This window comes from Hemiscyllium ocellatum, chromosome 20 (assembly GCF_020745735.1).
Source record: "Hemiscyllium ocellatum isolate sHemOce1 chromosome 20, sHemOce1.pat.X.cur, whole genome shotgun sequence".
Taxonomy (NCBI): domain Eukaryota; kingdom Metazoa; phylum Chordata; class Chondrichthyes; order Orectolobiformes; family Hemiscylliidae; genus Hemiscyllium; species Hemiscyllium ocellatum.
In genome coordinates, this window is record NC_083420.1 from 47,431,722 (window position 1) to 47,458,104 (window position 26,383).

The 26,383-nt window shown below is 38.6% G+C and overlaps 1 protein-coding gene across 1 annotated transcript in view; it reads left to right on the plus strand.

Moving 5' to 3' along the window:
- Positions 1-26,383, plus strand: part of sdk1a (sidekick cell adhesion molecule 1a) — an 827,262-nt gene that overhangs the window by 403,547 nt on the left and 397,332 nt on the right. The window contains exon 5 of the mRNA XM_060840817.1: positions 2,099-2,232. Within this exon, the coding sequence (XP_060696800.1) occupies positions 2,099-2,232 (134 nt within the window). The remainder of the gene's footprint in view (positions 1-2,098; positions 2,233-26,383) is intronic.

A 26,383-nucleotide genomic window follows, 5' to 3' on the forward strand; every position in this document is an offset into this window, starting at 1 on the left:
GCTAATCCTTTATTAAAAGTTAACAATGGTGTGTTGTTAACTATGAGATACTAAACTAAACTTTAATCAAAGGCTCCAGATATGGAGAAGATTAAGAAAAGTGACCAAATATTTTAGGGTCATGGATTCTAAGTTTAAGGAGATGCACTGAGAAATAACATTTGTTTAAATGTAGAAAAAAAATCAAGTTATAAACAAAAAGTTTTAAAAGCTGAGAAATGTAGGTCATTTAGACAATAGGTGCAGGAGTAGGCCATTCTGCCCTTCGAGCCTGCACCACCATTCATTATGATCATGGCTGATCATCCTCAATCAGTATCCTGTTCCTGCCTTATCTCCATAACTCTTGATTCCACTATCCTTGAGAGCTCTATCCAACTCTTAAACAAATCCAGAGACTGGGCCTCCACAGCCTTCTGGGGCAGAGCATTCCACACACCCACCACTCTGTGGGTGAAGAAGTTTCTCCTCATCTCTGTCCTAAATGGCCTGCCCCTTATTTTTAAGATGTGTCCTCTGATTCAGGACTCACTCATCAGCGGAAACATGTTTCCTGCCTCCAGAGTGTCCAATCCTTTAATAATCTTATATGTTTCAATCAGATCCCCTCTCAGTCTTCTCAACTCAAGGGTATACAAGCCCAGTCGCTCCAATCTTTCAACAGAAGATAGTCCCGCCATTCCAGGAATTGACCTCGTGAACCTATGCTGTACTCTCTCAATAGCCAGAATGTCTTTCCTCAAATTTGGAGACCAGAACTGCACACAGTACTCCAGGTGTGGTCTCACCAGGGCCCTGAACAGCTGCAGAAGAACCTCTTTGCTTCTATACTCAATCCCTCTTGTTATGAAGGCCCGCATGCTATTAGCTTTCTTCACTACCTGCTGTGCCTGAATGCTTGCTTTCATTGACTGGTGTACAAGAACACCCAGATCTCTTTGTACTGCCCCTTTACCTAACTTGACTCCATTTAGGTAGTAATCTGCCTTCCTGTTCTTGCCATCAAAGTGGATAACCATACATTTATCCACATTAAACTGCATCTGCGATGCATCAGTCCACTCACCTAACCTGTCCAGGTCACCCTGCAATCTCCTAACATCCTCATCACATTTCGCCTGCCACCCAGCTTTTCATAATGATAACTGCAGTGAGAAAAAACAGTCATCTCATATAGCTCATATTTGCATTGAGATCCAAATGTTTTCTGATCACAATGTATCATGAATGATTCTTCAGTGCTTTCAGAAGTGTTTGTAGACATTTAGCAATTACCTCTTACATTAAGTAATTCAGAGAGGCAAGTTCTAAACTAACTAACATGAGCTGACATTGTACTCATCAGAGTTGTAATTCAATAAGCACTCATGAAATTGTTCGCATATAACTTAACCCTGGCACATATAACAATTTCAAGATTGTAAATGCATGCTTGTACTGTTCTTCTGTTTTTCTCAGATAGTGAGCGAAGTTCTTTTTACAGTTAGTATATTCACATTGATTGTGAATCATTAATTTCCGGAGACATGGCATGTCTTTGTTTACCTGTTCATATACTTTTAATGTAAGTATCCTTTTCACACAGCAGGTAGAATGCTTGTCTTTGCGTAAGGAATAAATTTATTCTCACAAGTGATTTCAAAAATATCTAGATGTAACTTCAGGGCAATAAGAATGCACTTATTGGACGTGCTATCTTTTAGGTAATACTATAAACCAAGGTTCTGCTATTTATTTGTGTAGATTTTAATGGTTCGATGGCACGTTTCCAGAGAAGAGTAGGATGTGCACCTAACGTTATGACTGTTCATCTCTTACAGCCTAAAAACAGATTAACTGGCCACTTAGGTCACTAAGCATCCTCTGCAATGCTGTGGTGCAGAAAAGTTATAACGCTTGGCTGCACAGCAATGAAAATGAAGGACTTTGGGATGAATTGGCTTTTGAAAAATTGGCTACTTTTAAGTGATTATTGAAAGACTTTTCAGTACTCAAATTCCCAGCATTAGACTTTGTCAGCTACTTTTGTTGCAGGTTTCTAATGATTAGTCTACATAAGATTTGGCTAGGAGAACTCATTTTTTTTGTTTTTTAACAGAGCTATAACTCTCAACAATCAGCTGGTGGTGCTTTCAACAACTGCAGCAGATGCAGGAAAATACTACGTACAAGCAGTCAACGAAAAGAATGGGGAAAACAAGACCAGTCCATTTATCTACCTGAGCATTGCAAGTAAGTGTGAAAACTAAATGAATTGTACTCGTGTTCAGGAAGAACAGGGGTTTCCAAAAGGGCAGTATTGCCTTCAACAAGGGACTTACAACATTATGGATTTATTTTTCACACAGTTAAGTAAGATCTTCTTGTTCAATCAATACAAAGTAGAAAACCTTTTTTTTTCATTTCCATTCTTATTCAAGACAGCATCAAGAGTGAAATCAACTATAATTTTAATTGTGTTACAATAAGGTTTGGAAGTACGAAAATATTATGTCGAGCTTGCTGAAGAATATGATGAAACAAATTATTTTGCAATCTATTGGCATAACATGGAAAGAGAAGATCAGTGAACAAAATTGTTCCTGTGTATGAATATGCTTACATTTTTAAATCCTGGATTGTTTGAAGCGTTCCTGTAATTTTTGTGGGTGGTACTTCTTGTTCAAGCTTGAGATGGAGAATGTGCTGGAGTCGAACATATTTTTCACATCAACCTGGTCAGGGATGTCATTACACACCTCTGGAGCAGGTGGGACTTGAACCCAGGCCTGAAAAATGAGTTGCTGGAAAAGCGCAGCAGGTCAGGCAGCATCCAAGGAGCAGGAGAATCGACGTTTCGGGCATAAGCCCTTCTTCAGGAATCTGGTATGAATTGGGGGCACTATCATTGCAGCACACGAGTCTCTTGTGATGAAATTTTTTTTTTATTTAACCTGTTCAGAAATGTTATTACAGACCTCCGGACCTGGTGGCACTTGAATCCGGGTCTCTTGGTTCAGGGATAGGGGCACTACCTCTGGACCACAAGAGGGCCGGTGCTGGAATCTAACAGTCTGCCCTTCAATTGTTAACAGCATATTGCTCAGATAATAAGCCCATTTGTGTAAGTGGATGGGTTTTGAATAGAAACCATTCTCATTTTGAATAGAAACCGTTCTCATCCATCCTGCTCCCTCCCTTCCCTGCTTCCAGAACAACATTGTGGACGTTTCTCCTAGTTGGGCATAGCAAACCACAGAATCTTTCAATTCTAGGGTGAAAGTCCGGCCTTACGTGTGAATCCACAACTTGTCCCATAGATTGATCAGCCTTCTAGGAAAAGAAAATTCTTGACTTTAAACTTCTGATTTACTTTATATACCTGTTCCCTTCTACTTCATAAACAGTCATGTTTAACATTGGCTAACTGTTCATTTGGTTATTTTGATTCCTTTTCCTTCTCTGTATGGTAACATCTGACTTCTCCTTGAAAGGTTATTTTGGGATGGCTGAGGCCGATTACAAAAATGTGAGCAGTTCTGAGCAGGAAACTATCTCCCAATGGTTTGGGAATTTGAATTCCAGCATGTGGTCACTCTGAATGTTTAACTACATTCTTTAGCGGAATCTAGCTAATTTGTTCAAATTAATTGTCCTTGCTAAAACTGCTGAAGCCGTATTAAGTCTAACACATTAGGAGTGGCATAGCTTTGCGAATTAAATTGTAATTCACTTTGTCAAATTGAGATTGAAAGGTAAGCAGTGTTTTTTTTAATGCAGTTTGGAATTTGTTTCACTGTTTATACATACATACATCGTAGTTCTGACAGATTCTTGAGTTACCATGTGGAATGTTGTATAAAAATCACAATCTCAATACATTAGGTTTCTGATAATGCAAAATCTAAAGTTTCAGGTGGTTCTTGTTGCTTTTGTTTGCTTCTTGTATTACCCTAATGATCATATTGACTTGCACTGTATCAGTTCATAAACTGAAGGCTATGTCTCTCATTCTAGATTTATCTCCCTGATGTCTTGGGGAAAATGGATCAGGTACATAAAAGAGTAGTTTAGAAGAAAATAAACAAAGTGATTAAGAATAATTGTTTAAAAATATTCTGAACTTTCTCAGAAGGGAGAGGAAATGTTTGGATCTTAATTATCGTTGATAGGTTGCTAAAATGTCAATTTATTATTTAGTAAGTGAAAATTTCTGGAGTCAGCAGTCACTTCCTTAAAGTTTAAAGCCTGCCACTTAGTTTGTACAGGGCACAGTCATCAGTAATGTGCAGCATTGTTTGTGTCTCATAAATGCATAAGGGGTTTGTACTGTGGCTCAGCACTAAAGATCGTTACAAAAGGCTCTGGCTTGTCCTAAGCCTGTTTCCTTTGGACCACTGTCTCACCATGCTATTCAAAGCAGGTTATTTGATATATGGGATTTGTTGCGAAGAAGATGTTAGTCATGTCCTGTATTTCCTATTCCTTTATCCAAAGCATGCATGCTGGTAGATTTTGCTCAAGAAATGTGTTACAAATGGTGTGGTGAGATATGGATGGAGTGAATATGTCTCTATGGGGATGTATGTATGAATGATTTCAGTCAGCTTGTCAGTTTTCATCAATCAAATGACGGAGTGAATTTTATAAGGAGAGGAAGCCAAGGGAGGGGTCTTGAGCAGAGGGTGTCCAATTACAACGCATATTGTGACATTCAGTTGGGTATCAATAAGATGTATGTGAGATGACCTATGCCTAACAGATGCACTGTATTCTATTGAGGCTTTTGGTAGGGCAAGGGCTGATGTCCAGAATCAGTCCCATTTAGATCCGCAAGTTTGACTAAAGTTTGTCTCCTTCAGATGTCTTCAGAAGAATGGAATCCCATCTAAAATCACTGCCAAATAGATTAGCTTCTAACCATCTGTATAGGTATGCAGATCTTTCAGCACTGATGTTGGGGAGGTGGACTACAATGGAAATGACTTCAGAGGTCTAGCTTAGAGTGGTGCTGGAAAAGCACAGCAGGTCAGGCAGCATCCGAGGAGCAGGAAAATTGGCGTTTCGGGCAAAAGCCCTTCATCAGGAATAGAGATTTCAGAGGTATTTAGTGTGAAGTGTGTTATGCGGTATAGTCCGTAAGCTTTGTAATGCCTCTGTTAGAGACTTTGTTCAGTGTATAAAGGATAGGAGTTTGGATGGTGCAAAAAATGTCCTGAGCATAGATGAACCTGAGATCTGGTTGTTGGCAGGTTGCACTAAGCTGTGGTCGTCCATTGGATAGTTTTCTCTGTGCACATCAGCAAATTAAAAAGTGGGTATATGTGGCTCAATGCTTTTGCATCATCCAATCTCATACTGGTCACCAGAGGTAAAGCATTTGAAACAGTCAAATACAGTCAGCTCAGTGAGAAAATATGGGAATAACTCTGATTAGAAAGCAATCAAAAGAGATTCAGTAAGATTGTGTTCTCTCACTGGACTCTGCATACAAGTGATCACATTCTCAGAATAGATGGATTTTATAAAGTTGGGAGGAAGATTCATTAGCATCCACTATGTCAGTGACATTGTACTTGCAGCAATAACTGAAGGCTTCCAAAAATTAATTAACAATTGTGAATGAAAATGGTAGTTTTAGATTACCACTCAGATGCAAGTAAACACATACCATGGTAAGATACAAACGAAAAAAGACATTACGGTGTGCAGCATTGCAATAAATCAAGTTAGAATAGTCAATCAAGTCATTTTTAAAATTCAATTATAGGATTAGGGTGACTCTGGCTAGGCCAACATTTATTGTTCATCCTTAATTAATTCAACTATCTCAGAAACACGGTAAAATCCAATGTCAAATGTAGTATTTAAAATCAGAAATGATTTGACAAGTCAAAAGTGTTCTTACTAAATTAATCAACATTATAAGAAACAATCAACCTGAATCTTGAAATGAGAATCTGTTATGTCTGGTTGGTAATGAATTATGGATGTGTTGCTTGGAGCATTGGGAAAGAGGAAGAAACGAAAATCAATAACTTTGCAATGTGGTGCTTAAAGATCCTAAGGGTAATCTGAGTGGAGAAAAGAACTGACTAACAAGTACTGAGTGAAACTGGGAGAACAAAAGTATGTTCAAACAATACCAAAAAAAGACAAATAGAATTCTTTGGGAATGTTACTCAGTGGAAGGATTGGAGCACCTACTCAGTGCTCGAAGGGTAAGAGGGTGACAGTGAAGGAAGTAGCTAGACAAAAGAGAGTATTAAAATTAAAGGTTGGCTTAACCAGAATTTCAACAATTAAGTCATTCACATTTATTATGATCAGAAAGTTCAGAAACTTCGGTCTCATACACTTAGATAATGATGGCATGGGATATTTGACACCGAAATAGACTTGTGCAGTCCATGCCAATGTTAATGCTCCATACAAGTAAACCATATGATCATTCCCATCTAAAAGTTTACCAATTTGATTTGTTTGGACCTCTGATATTTTAAATTCAGTAGTCCTGATATTATTGTTAGCACTGAAAAGTATGAATTTTTTCTAAGAAACAAGCTTTGATTATGGTCTGTATGGCTGATTTCAGTGGGAGAGAGTTATACTAATACCTTAGTGATTGGAAAACGATACTGCAGCTTTGACTACTACTGATTATAGAAGCATACTGCAAAAGGATTGCTGCAAGGGAAAGAAAGGAAGTGTTTTACTGTTGTAGCATTTGGTAACATGAGCAGATGTTAAGATGAAATGGTTTTGGCCAGAAACATAGTGTGATATGAATATTTGATATTATTTTCAAATACTCAGAAGCAAGAAGGAATGGGGATCAAAAGGGTGCCCTCTGGAGATCTGCCACTAATTATCATGATCAGAAGTTGGTAAACTGATAACCACTTTGCTGTGGAAGTTCTTCATATTTCCAATAAAATCAGTAAATCTTTCAAGATCAAAGTGTTTTAATGTGGCTAATGAGGGCACATCATTTGCATTATGGCCATTACTGTCTTGAGTTTATAAGACTGATAGGCATACATTTACATACTATCTTTCATAACCTCAGGGTATCCCAAAGCATTTTACAGACATTGAAATACATTTTGACAGTTTATAACCTAGGTTCAGGAAAACCTGACCTGTGTGCTTCTGAGCCAGTATAATGGACATTGAACCATTGAACTTTATGTGGATTCTTGTCAGGTGTGCAGTGTATTTTGAGATTTGAAACTTGGAGAGTTTGGCAAGCTGGTTGCAAAGACCTTTTTGTATCTCCAGTATAGCAGCCGAGCTCCCAACATTTTTTCAAAGACTCCTCCCCCCAAAAAAACTAATTTCTCCCTTACCCCCATGGCATCGCACATTTCCTGATAGCAGTCCATGCCCAATCAGATTATTCCATTCTACTAAATATGCCTCACATTCCTCTGTGTAATATAAACTGGGATTTTTACTTTAATATTTATTTTAAGTTTGGATTTCTGGTTTTCAGTTCATTACTGGAGGATTTTTTGTATGTCTAAAGTTAGTAGTTAACTTGTATTACTGTAGCCATGGTGATTTCTTTTAAAAACAAGGTTTGAGGCCTAGCTTTGGAATTAATGGGTTTTTGTATATGTGGTAGAGTTTTATAACTGAACAAGATAAACATGCTCTAATTTAGAAGAATCGGAGAGTTCTTTTAAACATCAGGGAAACACTTAGAGAGATTTACTTTTAGATTTTCATTTTAGAAATGGTATCAGTCCTCGACCAGAAATGTTGAGCGAAACCCTGAAAAGGGTACTTAAACCTGAGTACGTTTAAGCATGTTTATACTAATAGATCCAGAAAGAAGCTGTTTGCAGTATCAGTGTAAAAATTGATGTAATGAATGACTTAAACATACCAAGGTGTTAGGTAAGTGACTCTGTTGAAAGTATTGTATGAGTAGGGTTTTGGATACTGTACCGGGGTGTGAATTGGGTATGTATAAAAGATATTTGTTTCTTTTCAATCTACGCAGTGGTGTTTTGGGATTAATGGGAGTAGTTTTATTGTGTGGTTAAAGATCTTTGAGTTTACATTCAAAGTAAATGATTTGGTTTATTCTATTTTATCATCTGTTTTATTATCAAAGAAAAATCTGCGGCATTCTGTGCTTTTGTTTCAATGAGCTACTAGTTCATTAAAACCAAACAAATCAAACTATGCTTTATCAAGCCAGTTTGCTGGCTGGATCTGATTTGTCTGGTAATAATATCAGAATCATAAGATTTGCCTCCCATGTTTCATTCTCAGTCTTTCATCTTTTCGAATGGGTTGTAGTTTTCAGTTCATTAATACGTAAATCCCAGAACTTCTTTTAAGTCACATTCTCGAGATAGCTTAAGGTTTTCTTAAAAAAAGGTGACATCTCAGCTCAGACAATGCATTAAAGGTGTGAGGTTAGAGTTTGTCTGTGTCCTAATCTTGAGTCAGACTGTTCTATTTCCAAAGTAGGAATTTATCAAGTATTACATGGATCGACTGCCTGCAGATTGTGTGCTTTTTGAACAAAATAGAATGTATCTGCAATCACAATTCTTTAAATGCAAATTCACCCCATAGACTTCTGTATGTGTGTGTGCGTGTGTGTGCATGAGAGAGTGAGAGTTGATGTGTGCATGCGAATGCACGTGAGAGAATGTGTGTTTGCGTGTGTGCAGGCTTGGTAAAGTGTATGAGTGTGATGGAGTATAAGCCTGTGAGAGTGTGGGGGGTATATAAGTGTGTGTATGTATAAGAGAGGGTTAGCGTGAGTGTGTGTGTGTTTGATAGTGTGTGTGTGTCAGAGTGTATATAGTATAGTGGGGTCACCTGTTGTGTGCCGTGAGCCCAAGGTCCTGTCTGACTGCCTGCATTGCAGTGCAGTTCTCAGGAACCAAGCAATATTGTTGGGAATTATTCTAAAATGATTGGAATATCAGTAAACATGTAACAATCTTAGAAACTCCTGAATTCAAACTCCTTTCTTTGATACGGGACTAAATATTAAAAGTTGTAATTTGTTAAGGATGTTTCTTAGGTTGGGGGCAGTTGGGAGTGTGCAGAGGCATCATTGACTGGTGGATTCCCCATGGCAACCCATTTAGCAATTTCAACCCTCTTGCCAACCAATCAGTGCAAACAGTGCAGTGCCACATATTGATGAGATTACTCAAGTGATTTTACTCAAGATTTTATTTTTGATTTTTCAGTGAATACTTATTTATTGTACTGGGTTTAACTGGAACTATCCTGTGCAAAAAGTTTCAACTTCTTGCATTGCTGAAATGGCAAGATTACATTCCATTTGAGGTGAAATGAAGATGAAAAACAGTCCATGTATCAATGTGGAAATCTAGTTATTAAATCATATAATCAGTGAGGATGCTTGTTTTGCTTCTCTGCAGCCTCTAAATGTTGTATAAAATTTCTGTGACAAACATGTTATGGAAAATGTATTGTAAGATATCAATATTTGTAATTAAATGTTTATTGTACAAATAAGCAACTCATTCACAAAGATCAATTCCTCATAATATTTCCTTATTGATTACCTCTTTCATTAAAAATAAATTGGAAAAAGCCAGTGTAGTATCGAAAATAAGACACACTTATGGTAGATTTAAAGAGCACTGAATGCTTGACATAATCTTGTTTGTTTTTCGATCCTGCAATCTATGGGATAGATTCTTAACGTACTACTTGTTATATAGAATTATTGGTGCATTCAACTGAACTTGGTTTTTCCTCGGGCTGCTTCAGGTTATACTCAGTCACTGGCTCTCTTGATACCATGTGCACTAGCTCTCATTGAACCTTTACAATTCAACTCTGTTACCTATGTTGAGATCACAATTGCAGTCCAAATGGGATGAAATAAAGCAACGTTGAGTAGGTTTGAGTGAACAAGTGCTACTTAGTAGAACTGGTGATCGCATTTACCATAACTTCACAATTATGTGCACACTTTTGCATGTGGAATTGGCAGTTGGCTGGATTGGGCTTGCTCTGATTTTCATGGACAAAACAAAACTGGGCAGATATTTCTATTGTAGCTATGCTGAAACAGCTCAACAAGGACATAGTTAGTTGTGGAGCACAAATCTTCATAACTGCAGTTGGAATGGTCGCATAGCTTTTTCAGTACCATTGGCCATTTCTTGATATCCTATGAACTGAATTGAATTCTATAAATATTTCTTCCGGCAATGAAAAGGATCGCAGGAGGAAGCCAAGATGAATGATTCTCTTGGCATTTCTGCCTGAAATGATTTCTCTGTCAATACTGAGGATGGGGATGTTTTTCGGGTATCCTTTCATTCTTTATTTGGGGCAGATTTGACAGTATTGCATAACTTTGATCTAATCCATGTTTTGTGGGATCTCTAAGCTCTCTCTATGGTATATTGCTTCAATTCTTTAGCGTGTAGGTCATCCTGGTGTAACTTCAAGTTGACAAACATATTTAGCCTTAGGTGTGACATGTTCTTCCCTATACCTCATCGAGTCCAAGTTGGTCCTTGTCTTTTTAGTAACATGGAGTAAGAAATGTGTTGCATTTGAGGTGACAGATAGATGCAGCTGTTGACACAGAACATCTTAAGGATAACAGGTTTTAAGCTGCTGGGTATCTTCTGAATCAATCCAATTTCCCACAGTGATAGTGTAACACAAAATAGTGGTATAAGTGTGAAAACAAGGCTTGATCTTTACAACAGCAGTGTAGCAGACACCGCTATCAACATCTTCGGGAGGCATGCATATACAATAGATGAATTAGTAAGAATCAGGTCAAACAGCTTTTTCCTTGTTTCACCAACCCAGTCTGACAGAAATATGTTCTTCAAGCCTCGTCCAGCTTGATTGGGAATTGTATCACCAAGCTGCTGTTGATGATGGATGTTGCAGTTATTGTGATCGAGTGGCCTCAATTGTTATGGGTAAGTGCTCACTTGATGTTGGCAACCAAGTCAGATCCCTGACTGGAGCCTGGCTGAATAGATTATAAATCTTCAATTGTTCTACTGAAAAGATCTTTTACTAAAATATAAGTGCACAGTGTTGCAGTCTTTGTTTTGAAAATGAACAGTAGAAATGAAGATAACCAAGAGAAACACCATTATATTCCTTTATAATTTGGATTCAAAAAGTTTTAAACATGTGTAGAAATGACCGATGCAGAATTAGTACACCCTTGTACATCTTCCAAAGGAATTGCAATTTTAAGAATATCTAGTCCTTTACCTCAAGCACAGTCTAGTCCAGTTCGTTCCTAAGAGAGAGAGTTTTTTGTTTTAATATTTTGATGATCTTGAAATCATTAAAATTGTAACACTCATGCTAGCACTGGAGATAACTCTGTTTTTATTGTTTTTATGCTCCTGACTGAATTTCTTTCCAGTGCTATAGTATCCTTGCCATTGTTTCTTTTAAGCTTCAAATTCACTTTTTTTCTACTGACTATATCCCCAAAATTTTGGTTTTATCACTTTAGACTCCTTTCCTTCGGAACATAGCTTAGTATGTTACTCTGTCAAAAGATTCTCAGCACCTCAAACTTTAATACATGCTTCTTTCTCAAACAACTTCCAAGCACTGACTGAGTCAACATCAAAGTCCACTCAGTGGTTTCCTAGGAGCTCTGGTTAACTTTCTCTTGCTTGGAATTACAGGTATCATGTTTGTTTCACTTTCCTTAAATGCCAAATTTTAATTCCCAAGTGTACGGACAAACCCACACATCCAGTTGAGAATTCCAAGGAGTCAAACTGGTGGAAAGTTATACCAAGATACATATTCTATCGATCTCGGTTTCATCACAGTATCCAACCAGTGTACATTCTGTGCCCTTGGTGCTTTGTGTTTATTGAAGTGGGGTTCAACAAAAGAAAATACTAATTTATCAGTTGAGCGAGGTCAGCAAATGACAATCAGGAGCAGGTTTCCATGCCTGTCTTGAACTATGTGCTGTGAGGCTACTTGAACTGCAGTTTGGAAACTACTTGAGGAATTCCTGGGCCATTATCTACAGTAAAACATAGGAAATAGAAGCAGGAATGAACAATACAGCACCTCATATCTGCTTTACCATGCAATATGATCATAACTAATCTTCTACCTCAACTCTACTTTCGTGCTATATCCCATATGCCATCATTTCCTGAGAACTGTGTCAAATCTCTTTAGGATCTTGTATGTTTTAATAAGATCCCTCTCATTCTGTCAAAGTCCAGAGGGTATAGACCAAATTTTATCAATCTTTCCTTCTTGGCAGTCCTCTCATTGCAAGAAGCAATCAACTGAATCTTTGCTGAACTATGTCCAAGCTAAATATCTATTTACTAAATATGTAGACGAAAACTGAGATGCAGGAGTTCAGATATGGACTTAGCCAGGTCCTAAACAATTGTAGCAAGATCCTTGCTCTTGTTCTTTAGTCCCTTTGCAATAAAAGCCAGCAATTATGCATCTTAAATATTTGCTGTATCTGTGTGTTAAGATTCTGTGCTATTCTGATCATATACCACTTTACTATCACCCTAAATTGAATAAAATATATTAAGAGGCGAAGGTGTAAGACCCTTGAGCATTGACTGTATGATTGTCAAACTGTTGCTTGGTGTGGTAGTGATGATCAATCTGAGTGCACCTGTATGTACTGACTACGACTTTAAACATTTAATTGAGCAGCTTTATAGCCTCTCTTTCTTACTATGTTTTCAGCATATTGCCTTTGGTTTGTACTATTCATTTGTCTCAACATTCTGAGCAGCATTTTCCCAGTTGTTTACAATGTTGGTAGTTGTCAGGGAAATACTGACAGTGGCAGAATCTGAAACTGCTGGTGATTGAGAAAAACAAGTAATACAGTGGACAAAGAGGAACTTTGATGACCATACGGAGGTTACAAGTCACTGTGCAGAATAACAGTCAAAAGACTGTAAGCATTTGCTTGTGTAGTATAATCGTGTAAATATGCTTCATTAGTGATTGGAAATTGTAATTAAGTAAGCATACAGATGCTGTAATTGATTAAATATAATAATGTGAGACAAATGAAGTAACCAGAATGACTAGTTATAGTTGGATAGTTATAACCATAAAACAAGTGCATACTTTTGATTACTATATATAAACTGCTGTTATGATAAAGTAAGTATAAAAATCAATGTGATGTATTTTTCGGGGAATCCATTTGGCACATGGTGAAAATGTCTCCCCTACGTATGCTTGAATAAAGACCAGTGTAAAGAATTACCCAGTGTTGTCTGGTCATTTATGGGGACCAGAGAGTTGGATAACTGAAGGTTGTTATAAATGTAATATTCAGCAACAATGTAGTCATTCAGATAAATTCAGCGGTCCCAGCTGTCCCAAATGTGCGAGTCGGAAACAGGAGCTAGAATTTGTCTAAAGTAGCAGATTTTCTACAGGACCAAAAATTTGCAGGTTTGAAGGAAGAGGAAACAATCCCCCTTGGCTCAATGATGGAACTTGTGACCAATGTCTTTTGAGCAGCAGCTCATTAAGTCATGCCCTATTCAGATTAGCAAGCCACTCCCTTGAGCTGCTAGGCCATATAGGGTGCTGGCAACTTAGGAACATCAGCTGCACCAAAATGTAAGGCCTGCGGCTTACAATTGATTATCAAAAGAATTACAGGCCTGTGTGTTGTAGAAGTATATTGTACAAGAAATCCCTTCTGGGAAACAGTCAGAGCATAGGAACTGTCTCTCTTATCCATGGCCCAATCTCTGTAATGAAACTTTCTCACTGGGCTGCAGTGTGAAGTCACCCCTATTCAGTTGATGACTTCTCATACAGTGGGGGTAAGCAGGACAACACTATTAAATGTTCCTTTATTGAATCATTGCGCTTATTCCTGATGAAGGGCTTATGCTCGAAACGTCGAATTCTCTATTCCTGAGATGCTGCCTAACCTGCTGTGCTTTGACCAGCAACACATTTGCAGCTGTGATCTCCAGCATCTGCAGACCTCATTTTTTACTATGTAAATTGGCAGCCCACTTCTCGTCCCCTTGCCAGTAGAATGTCTTTGTGTCATTACTCCATTACTCTCAGAATCTCATTCTCCTTCCTTGGGGCTGGTAAAGTCCTGTCCTAGGTAGATGACAGGGCAACCTCGATTATCTGAATGACACAGGTGGGGAGTATTTTGTTTGGATAATCAAATATTCAGATAAAACAGTTTATCAAGCACGGGACCTTGAGATCTTGTTCAGGTAATCCAAACTTCGAATAATCAGTGTTCACCTATCACACCCGGAATGAGACACAGCCCAAATGAGTCTATAGTTCAGTGATTTTGGAGCAGTGTGGACATAGATTTACCAGTTCTATCTTTTCTTCCTACATTTTAAAATTCAGAAGTCTATTTGAAAGCTTAACAAGGTAGCTCATTTGGCTGACTAAGGAGCAGTTATCGGTTAATAACCTGAAATCTGAATTAGGCCTTTTTTTTATTGATTCATGGGATATGAACATCACTGGCAATCACTAATTGCCCTTGAGAATGTGGTGAACTGCCTTCTTGAACCACTGCAGTCTACCTGGTTGACCCAAAATGCCCTTAGGGAGGGAGTTCCAGGATTTTGACCCAGCAAAAGAGAAGGAATAGCAGTATGTTCCCAAGCCAGCATGAGTGGCTTGGAGGGGAACTTGGAGATGATGATGTTCCTATGTATTGGCTGGCCTTGTCCTTATTGATAGAAATGGTTGTGGGTTTGAAAGATCTTATGATGGAGGGAAGGTCATTGATGAAGCAGCTGAAGATGGTTGGCCTCGAAACTACCCTGCGGAACTCCTACGGAGATGTCCTGGAGCTAAGATAATTGACCTCCTACAGTGTGATTATCTTTCCATGTGCCAGGCATGACTTCAGTAAGCGAACAGTTTGCCCTGATACCCGTAGATTACTGTTTTGCTAGGGCCCCTTGATGCCACACTCGGCCGAGGGCTGTCACTGTCACCTCACCTCACCTCTGAAATTCAGCTCTTTTGTCAATGGTGCAACCCAAACTGAATGTCACTGAGCAGGTGTTGCTTAATAGCACTGTTGATGACACCATCCATCACTGAACTAATGGTCAAGTGCAGACTTAAGGGTGGTAATTGGCTGTGTTGGATTAGTCCTGCTTTTTATGAACAGTACATACATGGACAGTTTTCTACATTGTCAGGTAGATGCCAGTGTTGTAACTGTCCTGGAACAGCTTGGCTGAGGGAGCAACAAATTCTGTAGCACAAATCTTCAATACCACTGCAGAAATGTTATTGGGGCCCATAGCCTTTGCAGTATCCACTGCCTCTAATTGTTTTTTGTTATCATGAGGAGTGAATCAAATTGACTGAAGAATAGTATCTGTGATGCTGGAGACCACTGGAGGAGGCTGAGATGGATTATCTGCCCAGCACATTTGGCTGAAGATTGCTATGAATACTTCAGCCTTAACATTTGTTCCATCATTGAGGATGAAGATGTTCGTGGAGCCTCTTCTTCCAGTGAACTGTTTAATTGTTCACTACTATGTTTGGCAGGATGTGGCAGAACTACAGAGCTTAGGTCTGATCCGTTGGTTGTGAGATTGCTTAGCTCTGGTTATTGTGTGCTTCCTTTGCTGTTTGGCATGCAAGTAGTCCTGTTTGGTAGCTTCATCAGGTTAACACCTCAATTTTACATATGCCTGATGCTGCTTCTGGCACACTCTCCTGTACTCTCCATTGAACGAGTATTGATCCCCTGGCTTGATGGTAATAGTTGAGTGGGGCCATGAGGTTGTAGATTGTGCTGGAGTACAGTTCTGCTGCTGTTGATGGCCCACAGCTCATCATGGATGCCCAGTCTTGAGTTGCTAGATCTGTTCAAAGAGAGTCCCATTTTCAATAGAGGCATTTCAGAGAAGATTCACAAAGATGAACACTGGTATGAGGGGATCGTGTTATAAGGAAAGGCTAAGTAGCTCGGGACTCAACTCACTGAAGTTTAGAAGAAGATAATCTCTTTGAACTGTCGAGAATTCTTAAGGAACTTGACAGGATTAATGCTGAGAGGATGTTTCCCCCCTTGAGGGAGAGTCCAGGAGCAGAGGGCACACTCTAAGAATGAAGAGGCGCCAATTTAAGACTGAGATAAGGAATCTTTTCTTTGAGGGTTGAGAATCTTTGGAACTCCTTGCAACAGAGAGCTGTGAGGACAGAGTCCATTTGTATATTTAAGCCTGAGATTGATTTTTGAGAAGTAGGGGAATAAAGGGTTATGGGGAAAGAGCAGGAAATTGGATGTGAGGAATGTTGGGTCAACCGTGGTGCTATTGAATGGTGGAGCTGCTCAAGAGGGTGGATATCTACTCCTATTTCTTATGGTCTTTTGCTAGTTAACGCAAATTACTAAGGACCTCGTAGTACAGTGGTAATGTTGCCTACCTCTAAACCAGGAGACCTGGGTTCCAGAGGAATGTAATAAATTCTCTGAAAATATCTACAAAAGCTAATCTCAACATAATTTGGATTTTTATGAAGAGGTAATAGCCCTACTTCTGAGCCAGGAGGCCTGGGTCAAGTTCCAGCTGCTCCAGTGGTGTGCACTAACATTTATGAATAGTTTGGTTTGAAAATACTCACACAAATTAGTTGCTCGGGTCCTTTTGGCACAATGGTAGTTTTCTTTTCATGGGATGTTGGCATTTCTGGCTGGACCAACATTTATTTCCTATCCCTAATTGTCCAGACTGCAGTTACGAATTAGCTACATGATCAGGAGTCACATATAGGCCAGACGTGGTAAAGATAGGAGATTTCCTTTGTGGAAGGACATTAGTGAAACAGATGGGTTCATGGTCATCACTAGATTCATATTTCCGTATTATTAACCCATGTTGGGATTTGAACCCAGGACTCCAGGACATTCCTTCTGTCTCTGGATGAATAATCTAGCGTTAATAGCACCAGGCCATTGCCTACCCTTTGAGCCAAAAGGCTTGGGTTTGTCTTCCCTGCTCCACTCATGTGTCATTGCATGTCTGAACAGGTTGTTGTAAAATATCTCTAATTTTAAATTAATTGCTGAATGTGCATGCATAGTAGTTCCTCAGAATAAGGATGACATTGTCTCGTGGAATGACAGTACAAGTCATCTTTTGACATGGGGAGAATGCTGTGCTTCGGCTAAGTTAACAATTAGATCTAAGGTAGATATCACTCAATAATATAAAACTGTAAGTCATCTAATTATTGCAACCAATGACACACATTGCTATAAATGTAGGCAAACACATTGTAACGTGAGTTTCTGAAAGCATGCCTTGAATTTTATAGGCAACTGATCACTGCCAATCATGATCATTCGAACAAGATTCCAAGCTAGTAATTGTATAATCTGTGGTCATAACAAATAACGGGTTTATGCTGTTAGATAGAGAAAACCTGTTGTTTTGTGATTTTCAGCAATATCTTAACCAAACAAAAAATATAGCCATGATGTTATGAGGAGAATTCATGTTGTGATAGCTTAAATACCTGGCATTTCCTCAGTTGAACAGCATGCTTTGTGTCAGGATCTTAGTGTTACTGCTGAATGCTATGCATTCAAGTACCGACAGTCTGTCACCTTTCCAGCTACGCAAGATAAATAGTTATGCGTCACTATAGCAATTAATCTTCCTTATTGTGCCATGCAGTAACAGAACATTGAAAATGAAATGCATTGTTTAATAACAAAAATTTTCTGAATATGGTGTGGAATGCTAATCCTGCCATAGTAAAAGATAAAGAATTGTTTTTTCACACTTCTAAAAGTCTAGAAAAATAAACATGATTCCAAACCACTGGGTCAACAACACTAGATTGGTTACATCTAATGAGCTGTGCCCAAAGTCCTTGGAGCATCAATATCTTCATTGTTTATTAATGAGTAGAAACGTATGTGACACGAATGATTTACCCTGAAAAATGACTTCCATAATTCTTTTCCAAGACACTTTAATTGACAAATTGGGAGTCTGTTTTTTGTTTTTTTTTCCAATAAGAATAAAGCTATTAAATAATATATATTTTTACCATTGTATTGTAAGGCAGTTATAAATTCATAGATTGTCAATATGTAAAGCAATAGTCTAATTGCTGAGTGTACATGCACAGTAATCCCTCAGAATAAGGATGACATTGGCTCGTGGCGTGTCTGTACATGTCATCTTTTGACATGGGGAGAATGTTGTGCATCGTCTCAGTTAAAAATTAAATCTGTGACAAAGTACCTTTTATTGGGACCAGATCAAGAGTCTGTTAAGATTTCTGTGAGTGACTGACCATGCAGTTGACAAGAATTCGTGAGATCTTCTATAAAGTTAAAAGATGACATCCATTTCTTGCTTCTTGGTGTTATGGTACTTAATTCATTAACATGATGCACTTGGTAGAATCTTGTGCTTTAATTTAGATGAAATGTATTTTTCTGCTACTGAAATAAATGGCTTATATTTACAATTTTCATGTTTCATTCAACAGTCATATTGTACTCAGTGTCAATTTGTGTTGCTCTCTGCACAGATGTTACAATTTCTCTAGCATTTTCTGTTTTATTTCAATTCTCCTGCATCTGCATTACTTTATTTTCACTCCAGTCAAATTTGTTGGTGATGAGTAGCTTCTTATGTTGATAGCATTAGAGACAGATTCTGCCACATGTGTCGGTTAGCAGATGTCCTGGATTTACGGTTTTGTGTTGGCAAACTGCTGTCGTGACAGATCATCAAAGTGGTGCATGTAAGCCCACATCATACTGCCATTTTCCTCTATTTTCTGTTAGTGTCCCAAGTATGAAAATTGATGTCATATTTGCAAGCATCCTTAAATCAATGCTTTCGATAACATTATTGATCTTCTAGCACTGGCTACAACATCCTCCAGAAAAATCCTGGGTACATGATTATCTTCCATTCGGCAAATGTATCCAAGTGAGTGAAGTTGTCTCCCATTAATGAGTGCCAATGTATTTGGGAAATGTGTCTTAGAGGCTGCTATGTACATGACTTTGACCTTCCATGAGATGCCCAGATTGTGCAGCAAACATTCAGAATGAAAGTTAACCTTCAATTCTTGTTCACTTTAAGTTGATCATGCTTCACAGCCATATAAAAAGGTGATAAAGCAGAAGCATTATAAACGAGAATCTTGGTCCGAAGATTCATGTTTGATATTCCATGCATGATATGTGAGCTGCTTAAAAATGATAGCATGTGTTGAGTTTTGCCGCAAGAGAGAGATTGTCACTGCATGTGGCTAAAGGAGCAGAATTTGCTAACCACTTCTTGTGGGGCATTACTTAGTGTGATCAAAGGTGAAGATGTGTCATAGTCGTAATACTAGCATTACAATGATCGCTGATGAATTTGAAATGTCTTACTGTTTCTTTAATTTCTGTCCTCCCCATGATCTAAACAGTTCCGTTGTGACATCAGGTGTGTGATTTATTTGTATGTTTCAATAACATTTATTTTTGTGATGGAATTTTTAAGTTTTGACCTAATGGCATATGGGTTTTCTGTCTGTCTCAAGGAGTTTGGTTATTATTTTGTAACTATTTCTGTAGCCAAGGTGATTGATTTAAAGCATTTGAGAGAGAGCATCCAAAACAAAGGGATTTTTGTTTATATTGGGAGAGTTTTCAAGTGAACAAAGTACACAAAAATACTGTTTGTCATTTTTATAAATGACCTAAAGGAGGGGCTTGAAAGCTGGGTGAGCAAGTTTGCGGATGACACGAAAGTCGGTGGAGTTGTGGACAGCGAAGAAGGATGTGGCAGGTTACAGTGGGATGTAGATAAGTTGCAGAGCTGGGCAGAAAGGTGGCAAATGGAGTTCAATGTAGCTAAGTGTGAAGTCATTCACTTTGGTAGGAGTAACAAGAAGATGGATTACTGGGCTAATGGGAGGCTACTTGGTAGTGTGGATGAGCAGAGGGATCTTGGTGTCCATGTACACAGATCTTTGAAAGTTGCCACCCAGATAAATAGTGCTGTGAAGAAGGCGTATGGTGTACTGGGCTTTATTGGTTAAGGAATTGAGTTCCGGAGTCCTGAGGTCATGTTGCAGTTGTATAAGACTCTGGTGCAGCCTCATCTGGAGTATTGTGTGCAGTTTTGGTCGCCATACTATAGGAAGGACGTGGAGGCATTGGAACGAGTGCAGAGGAGGTTTACCAGGATGTTGCCTGGCATGGTAGGAAGATCTTATGAGGAAAGGCTGAGGCACTTGGGGCTGTTCTCATTGGAGAAAAGAAGGTTTAGGGGAGATTTGATAGAGGTGTATAAGATGATTAGGGGTTTAGATAGGGTTGACAATGAGAACCTTTTTCCACTAATGGAGTCAGCTGTTACTAGGGGACACAGCTTTAAATTAAGGGGTGGTAGGTATAGGACAGATGTTGGGGTAGATTCTTTACTCAGCTGGTTGTGAGTTCATGGAATGCCCTGCCAGTAGCAGTGGTGGACTCTCCCTCTTTATGGTCATTTAAGCGGGCATTGGATAAGCATATGGAGGTTATTGGGCTAGTGTAGGTTAGGTAGGCTTTGGTCGGTGGAACATCGAGGGCCGAAGGGCCTGTACTGCGCTGTATTTTTCTATGTTCTATAGCACGTGAGGCTTTCTAATGGAAGATTCTGAACTTTATTTTGAGGAAAAACTTAATACAGAAGTCTTTCAGGTTCATTTTAAGTTTCGTGTAGTTCTCTGGAATTCTTAGCTGAAGATGGATGTGTAAAGCAGCTTTTCTTATAAAGGAAGAAAGTAGTTTTGCATTGTGAAAAAAATACAGATTACCTTAGAATAAGAGGTTGAGTAATTATTCCAGACCAGAAATATTTGAGTAAAACACTGAATGTGTTATTTGAAGCTGAGAAAGTATGTGAAGTTCAAGTGTATGAAGGGTCCAAGAAGCAGTTATCAGAGACTAGGAGTTGAATTCACAGTTAATTTAAGCCTATTGTAGTGATTGGGAAGAAGATTTGTCTCTGTTGTGAATACTGTAAAAGAGTGTTTTTGGAATTAAGTGGATTTTTTTTACAATGTATTCTGGAATCTTTAAATGAGTTGTGTATGAACAGTTAGATTTATTCTATTCTACATTTCTTTTGCTTATTAAATTGTTTTGTTGTTAAAGCCGTAGCTGCAACATTGCATACTTATATTTCACAAGACACCACAGCATTGAAACCAACAAAAGTTAAAATATGTTCAGTCAAATTTGGGATTCAGTCTGGGATCTGAATTGTCCAGTAATTATGTCAGCTAGGATCATTTGTACCATTCTCATAATCAGTTGAGAAGTGTTCAGGGGCTGATTAAAGTGATTAAAATGCTGTATAAATTGCATTATTAACTTGTGTTCAACAGCCAGTATTTGCCAATGTGCAGAGTGGATATGTCTCTTCAATGGTAAAGTATGGCTGCTTCTGAAAAAATGATATGATGCACCCTGTGGCTGGATGAGGGGAAACCATATTTTGCTCTTGAGGTCCAAAGCATAAATGGCACATTGAGCCATTATGCCATTATTGGAATCTAGTCTGCATATTTAAAGAACCTCATCAGCTTATAGCTTAACAGCTTGGCTTCAACTTAAAATTCTCGTTGGCCAGTTTGAGGTGAGGAAGGAATGGCCCCCACCCAGTTTCTGGCTGATTATAGCCAGCTGTATTAGGCAAGGCATTGCCTCACTACCTCCTTCCACTTCTTCCCGACTCTGCCGTGTTCTCCCTGGGTTGTCTTCCTTTTTATTGCTTTTACAGAAAATGGTACCTTTTGATAGATAGTGCTTTCTGAAATTTCTTTACAATGTTAGACAAGCAGTTAGCTCTCCAGCTCTACAGCAGTTGCCCTGTGGCTTGATGGCAGTTGCTTTGACTAATTTTCAAACGTCCATATTTTTTATACTTCCAATATCGTTCCCTATCATTGTTCTGATGTTGTCAATACAATAAATTGAAACTCAGTTGGGTTTTAGTTTCGGGCACGTAATTTAAATTAATTGGTTAAATTTGAATTGTTGTCACAACAGCAAATAAAATTCAAGTATCCATTTAACAGCCAATTGTTACATGTATCAATTTTGGAACAACCTGCTCCTTAGCTGCTCTGTGTTCTGGCCGTTGGCTTTGTTTTAAATTTACTTTAAAATTCAGAAAACACTTAATTAAAAGAGTGTATGTTCACTTTTTGTAACAATGGTCAAATAGAGAAGATAGGGGAAAAACACACAACTCCATAAAGTTGATGTGATGGTTAGATAATCGTGAGAATATAAAAGGCACAGTGACTAAAAAGTTAATCTGGAGAAAGAAATTAGAGTCTGAGAGGAAGTAATCTTGGAATATAAAAATAAATAGCAAGTTTCTACGGGTGGTTAAAAAGGAAAAGAATAAATAAAATGAGTGTTGATTCTCTAGAGAGTTGATAATTGTAGTTAAAAGGAAATGGCAGATGAAATTAACAAATATTTGATTCAAACATCATTTTAGTAGTAGTTATAAATCAGGAGCAGTTAGGTAAGTGGAACTTAGTAATTTTGCAATCACAAGGGAAACTAAGCAAACTAATGGACCTCTGAGCTGCCACATCTTCCGGTCCAGTTGGACTTGATTCTAAAAATTTTGCTAATGAGGTAATAAAAGCATTGGTTTTCATTTTGTAAAATTTTCCAAGATTCAGGAAAAGTTCCATCAAACTGGAATGTTGCAAATAAAACCCCTCTAATCAAGAAGGGCAGGAGGCAGGAAGCAGGAAGCATGAAACTGTGGGATAGCTTGAACTCTGTCTTTGGAAGGTGTTAGATTCAATCATTAAATAGATTATAGCTGTGCACTTAGAAAAACTCAAAGTAATTGGGAAGAGTCAGCATGGTTTTGTCAAGGGGAAATCATGAACCAATTTTTTTTATTCCTTTGAAGGAGTAACGTGCATTCTGGATAAATCAGATAAAACCTCTGGGTACTTGGCTTTCAAAAGACATTTGTTAAGATGCCAATTCACAAGTTATGGCAGAAAGTAAGATCTCATTGATTGGCTGGCAAAAAAAACAGAATATTCATAAATCAGTCTTTGTCTGATTGGCAGGTTGAGATGAGTGGAGTCAACTAAGGACTCAGTTCTTATGATTACAAATGACCTTAAATGGGAGGAGTGAAGGCATTTTCGATAATTTACAGTAGCGCAAAGATAAGGAGAAAAGTATGCAGTGCCAGAAGCATGATGAGGATGAAATGGATAAAGGTGCATCAACTGAGTGGGCAGAAATGTGATAGTTGGAGTGTAATGTGGAAAAATGTGAAATTATTCACTTTGGTGGAAAGAATGTTGGTAGAATTATGGAAGGAATCTCATATTTGGAGATAGTTTTTAAGTAATTCACACTTGCATTTTGAGTAAAGTTTTAGCACAATACATTAATTTATACAATTAAGGATAAAACTGTGTCAGACATGGATAAGAAAGATACTTTAATACCAGTAATCATACTGGGCTGTACCAGTTTTGGTGAAATTCAAGAGTGGGTTACATTCTGTTCTTCTAGAAGTAGAAAGGTATTCAATATACTTTTCAGATTTATTTAAGTGATTTTATCTTGCTTTTAACAATTCTGGTTTACTAATGACCCTTTTCTGATCTTCAAGGAAAAATTAATATATTATTTCATTAATTTAGCGTATCTCCTGACATGTCGACCTGACAATGTTTTTAGGTTCATGTTTAGGCATGTTAAGCTTCATTAATTCAAGTAGAATAATACAGTAAATATCTTCTCTGTAGTTTAGCATGAACATGTGCAATATTTCAGATAATCAAACAGTCCATGCCTGTAGCATCCAGAATTAGGCTGGTAAATGGTAATAAGTCCTACTCCTACTCTTAGTCAATTGTCCACCACTTCGCGTGACTGGATAAATCAGAGTTTAATCTGATCTGTTAATTAGTTTATCTTGTAGCATTCTGCTGTTTAGCATCATTTAAACCTTCAGTGTAGTTTCACCATGTGGGCATTACATTGCAAGGTACATCTGCAGCTGTTCCTGGCATGTTCTTCCACACTCTTCATTGTGTCAGCATTGATTATGTGTTTTGATGGTAATGGTAGCATGTTTGATGTATTAGGCCATGGAGTCCAAAATTCTAATAAATACAATTCTGTTGCTGCTGATAATTCACAGCATCTCATGGATGTGCAGTTTCAGGCTACTGGTTCTATTCTGAATCTATCCAATTGAATATTAGAACATTTCTCATGATAATCCTGCCCACTACCATTTTAACCAGGATCTTGACAAAAGAACAATCACCCCCTAAATTGTACTAATGTTCTATGTATTCCCTGCCTATTTGCATTCAATGGTGATTGGTAGAGTCAGTAGTTCAGTAAGGACAGGAACAGTCATTCTGTAAAGGGTACACGAGGTAGTGTATCTTCTCGTGTAAAAGTTGAATATTTTCGTCTATTTTTAAAGGTTAAATTTATGGGCTCGACTATTACATGTGTGCTACTTCTGAGGGGCCGAAATTCATGCTACAGTCAAAAATACGTATCATTATCAGAGGCCAATTGATCTCTAAACAGATAAAGAAAGAAAACGCAACAAATTACGATAAGCTGAGCTACACACAAAGAGAGGTTGTCACCTAACTCTGACCTAATGCGTCTTAAACGTTTGCACCAAATTGGTGTGAATTGAGATGGATGGAAAATTTCAGAATTTTTGACCAAAAATAGGGGGTCAACTTTTACATGAGATGATCGACTTTTACTCGAGTATATATGGTATCTAACTTTTTTGATTGGAGTAGCAGGTTGTTTACATTTCAAGAATAATTAATCATTGCTGGAAAGGTATACATTCTCAACTGTCGTTTGACTTACCTTAAAAGTCCGTTGTTTTTCTGGCCTTGTACATCCCTCAAGTTACCTAGGAGTTTCTACTTGGTGCCTGCAGTTCAATTGCAAAGTGCAAGTGAGAGTCAACTTAGGTTCTAGACTCAGTGGTCAAGGCCTTTATTAGATATAAAGCACATGTGAGGTACACATTTTGCCAGAAGTCTGCACGTTTTTGCACCCAGAGTTAAAACCAGCCCTAATTTATCTGAGGCATGAAGTTAAGTTGCTGAATGACACAAATTTCTTGCAGATAATGCTACCAACCCAACACAAAAATCTAATTCAATGAAGGTCATTAGATTAAGATGGCAGCACGAATCCTTGGCACCCCATAAAGCATAGAAATGGAATAGCCCAGCATCGAAGGAAGCAGACTAGTTTGAATTAGTGCATTAATTTTTCTTGTTCCTTTGCTTTTCTGTCCCTCACTAGATGGATTGCTGGTGAATGTAGCAGCAGGAGACCTGGATAGTCATTTCAGCAAGTTGGTTTCATTTGTGGCTGATTTGGTACCACACTTGTCTTGGAATCAAAAGCTGCTGGGTTAAGCTCCACGCCAGAGTGTGAGCACAAAAATCAAGGCTGTCAATCCAGCACAGTACTGAGTGCTGCATAGCAGGAGATCCCATGTTCCAGATGAAAGGCTCCATCAGTCTGCTTCAATGAATATAAAAGATCCCATAACACTATTTTCAAGTGTCCTGATTAACACTACCCTTCCAGCAATATCACAATAGCAGATTATCTGATATTCCCAGACACAGCACTTCTAATTATGTTGAGCGCATATTTGCTGCCCCTTTCCAACATTACAACAGTCACACTATTTCAAAGAGTATTTCAGTGGCTTTAAAACACTGTATAAATAATGCAAGTCATTCTTTCAAACCTTTTCCCTTCGTGACATAAGATATTTGGGTTGAAAATGTGTTGCTGGTTAAAGCACAGCAGGTTAGGCAGCATCCAAGGAACAGGAAATTCGACGTTTCGGGCATAAGCCCGTCATCAGGAATGAGGAGAGTGTGCCAGGCAGGCTAAGATAAAAGGTAGGAAGGAGGGACTTGGGGGAGGGGCGATGGAGATGTGATAGGTGGAAGGCGGTCAAGGTGAGGGTGATAGGCCGGAGTGGGGTGGGGGCGGAGAGGTCAGGAAGAAGATTGCAGGTTAGGAGGGCGGTGCTGAGTTGAGGGAACCGACTGAGACAAGGTGGGGGGAGGGGAAATGAGGAAACTGGAGAAATCTGAGTTCATTCCTTGTGGTTGGAGGGTTCCCAGGCGGAAGATGAGGCGCTCCTCCTCCAGCCGTCGTGTTGTTATGTTCTGCCGGTGGAGGAGTCCAAGGACCTGCATGTCCTCTGTGGAGTGGGAGGGAGAGTTAAAGTGTTGAGCCACGGGGTGGTTGGGTTGGTTGGTCCGGGCGTCCCTGAGGTGTTCTCTGAAGCGTTCTGCAAGTAAGCGG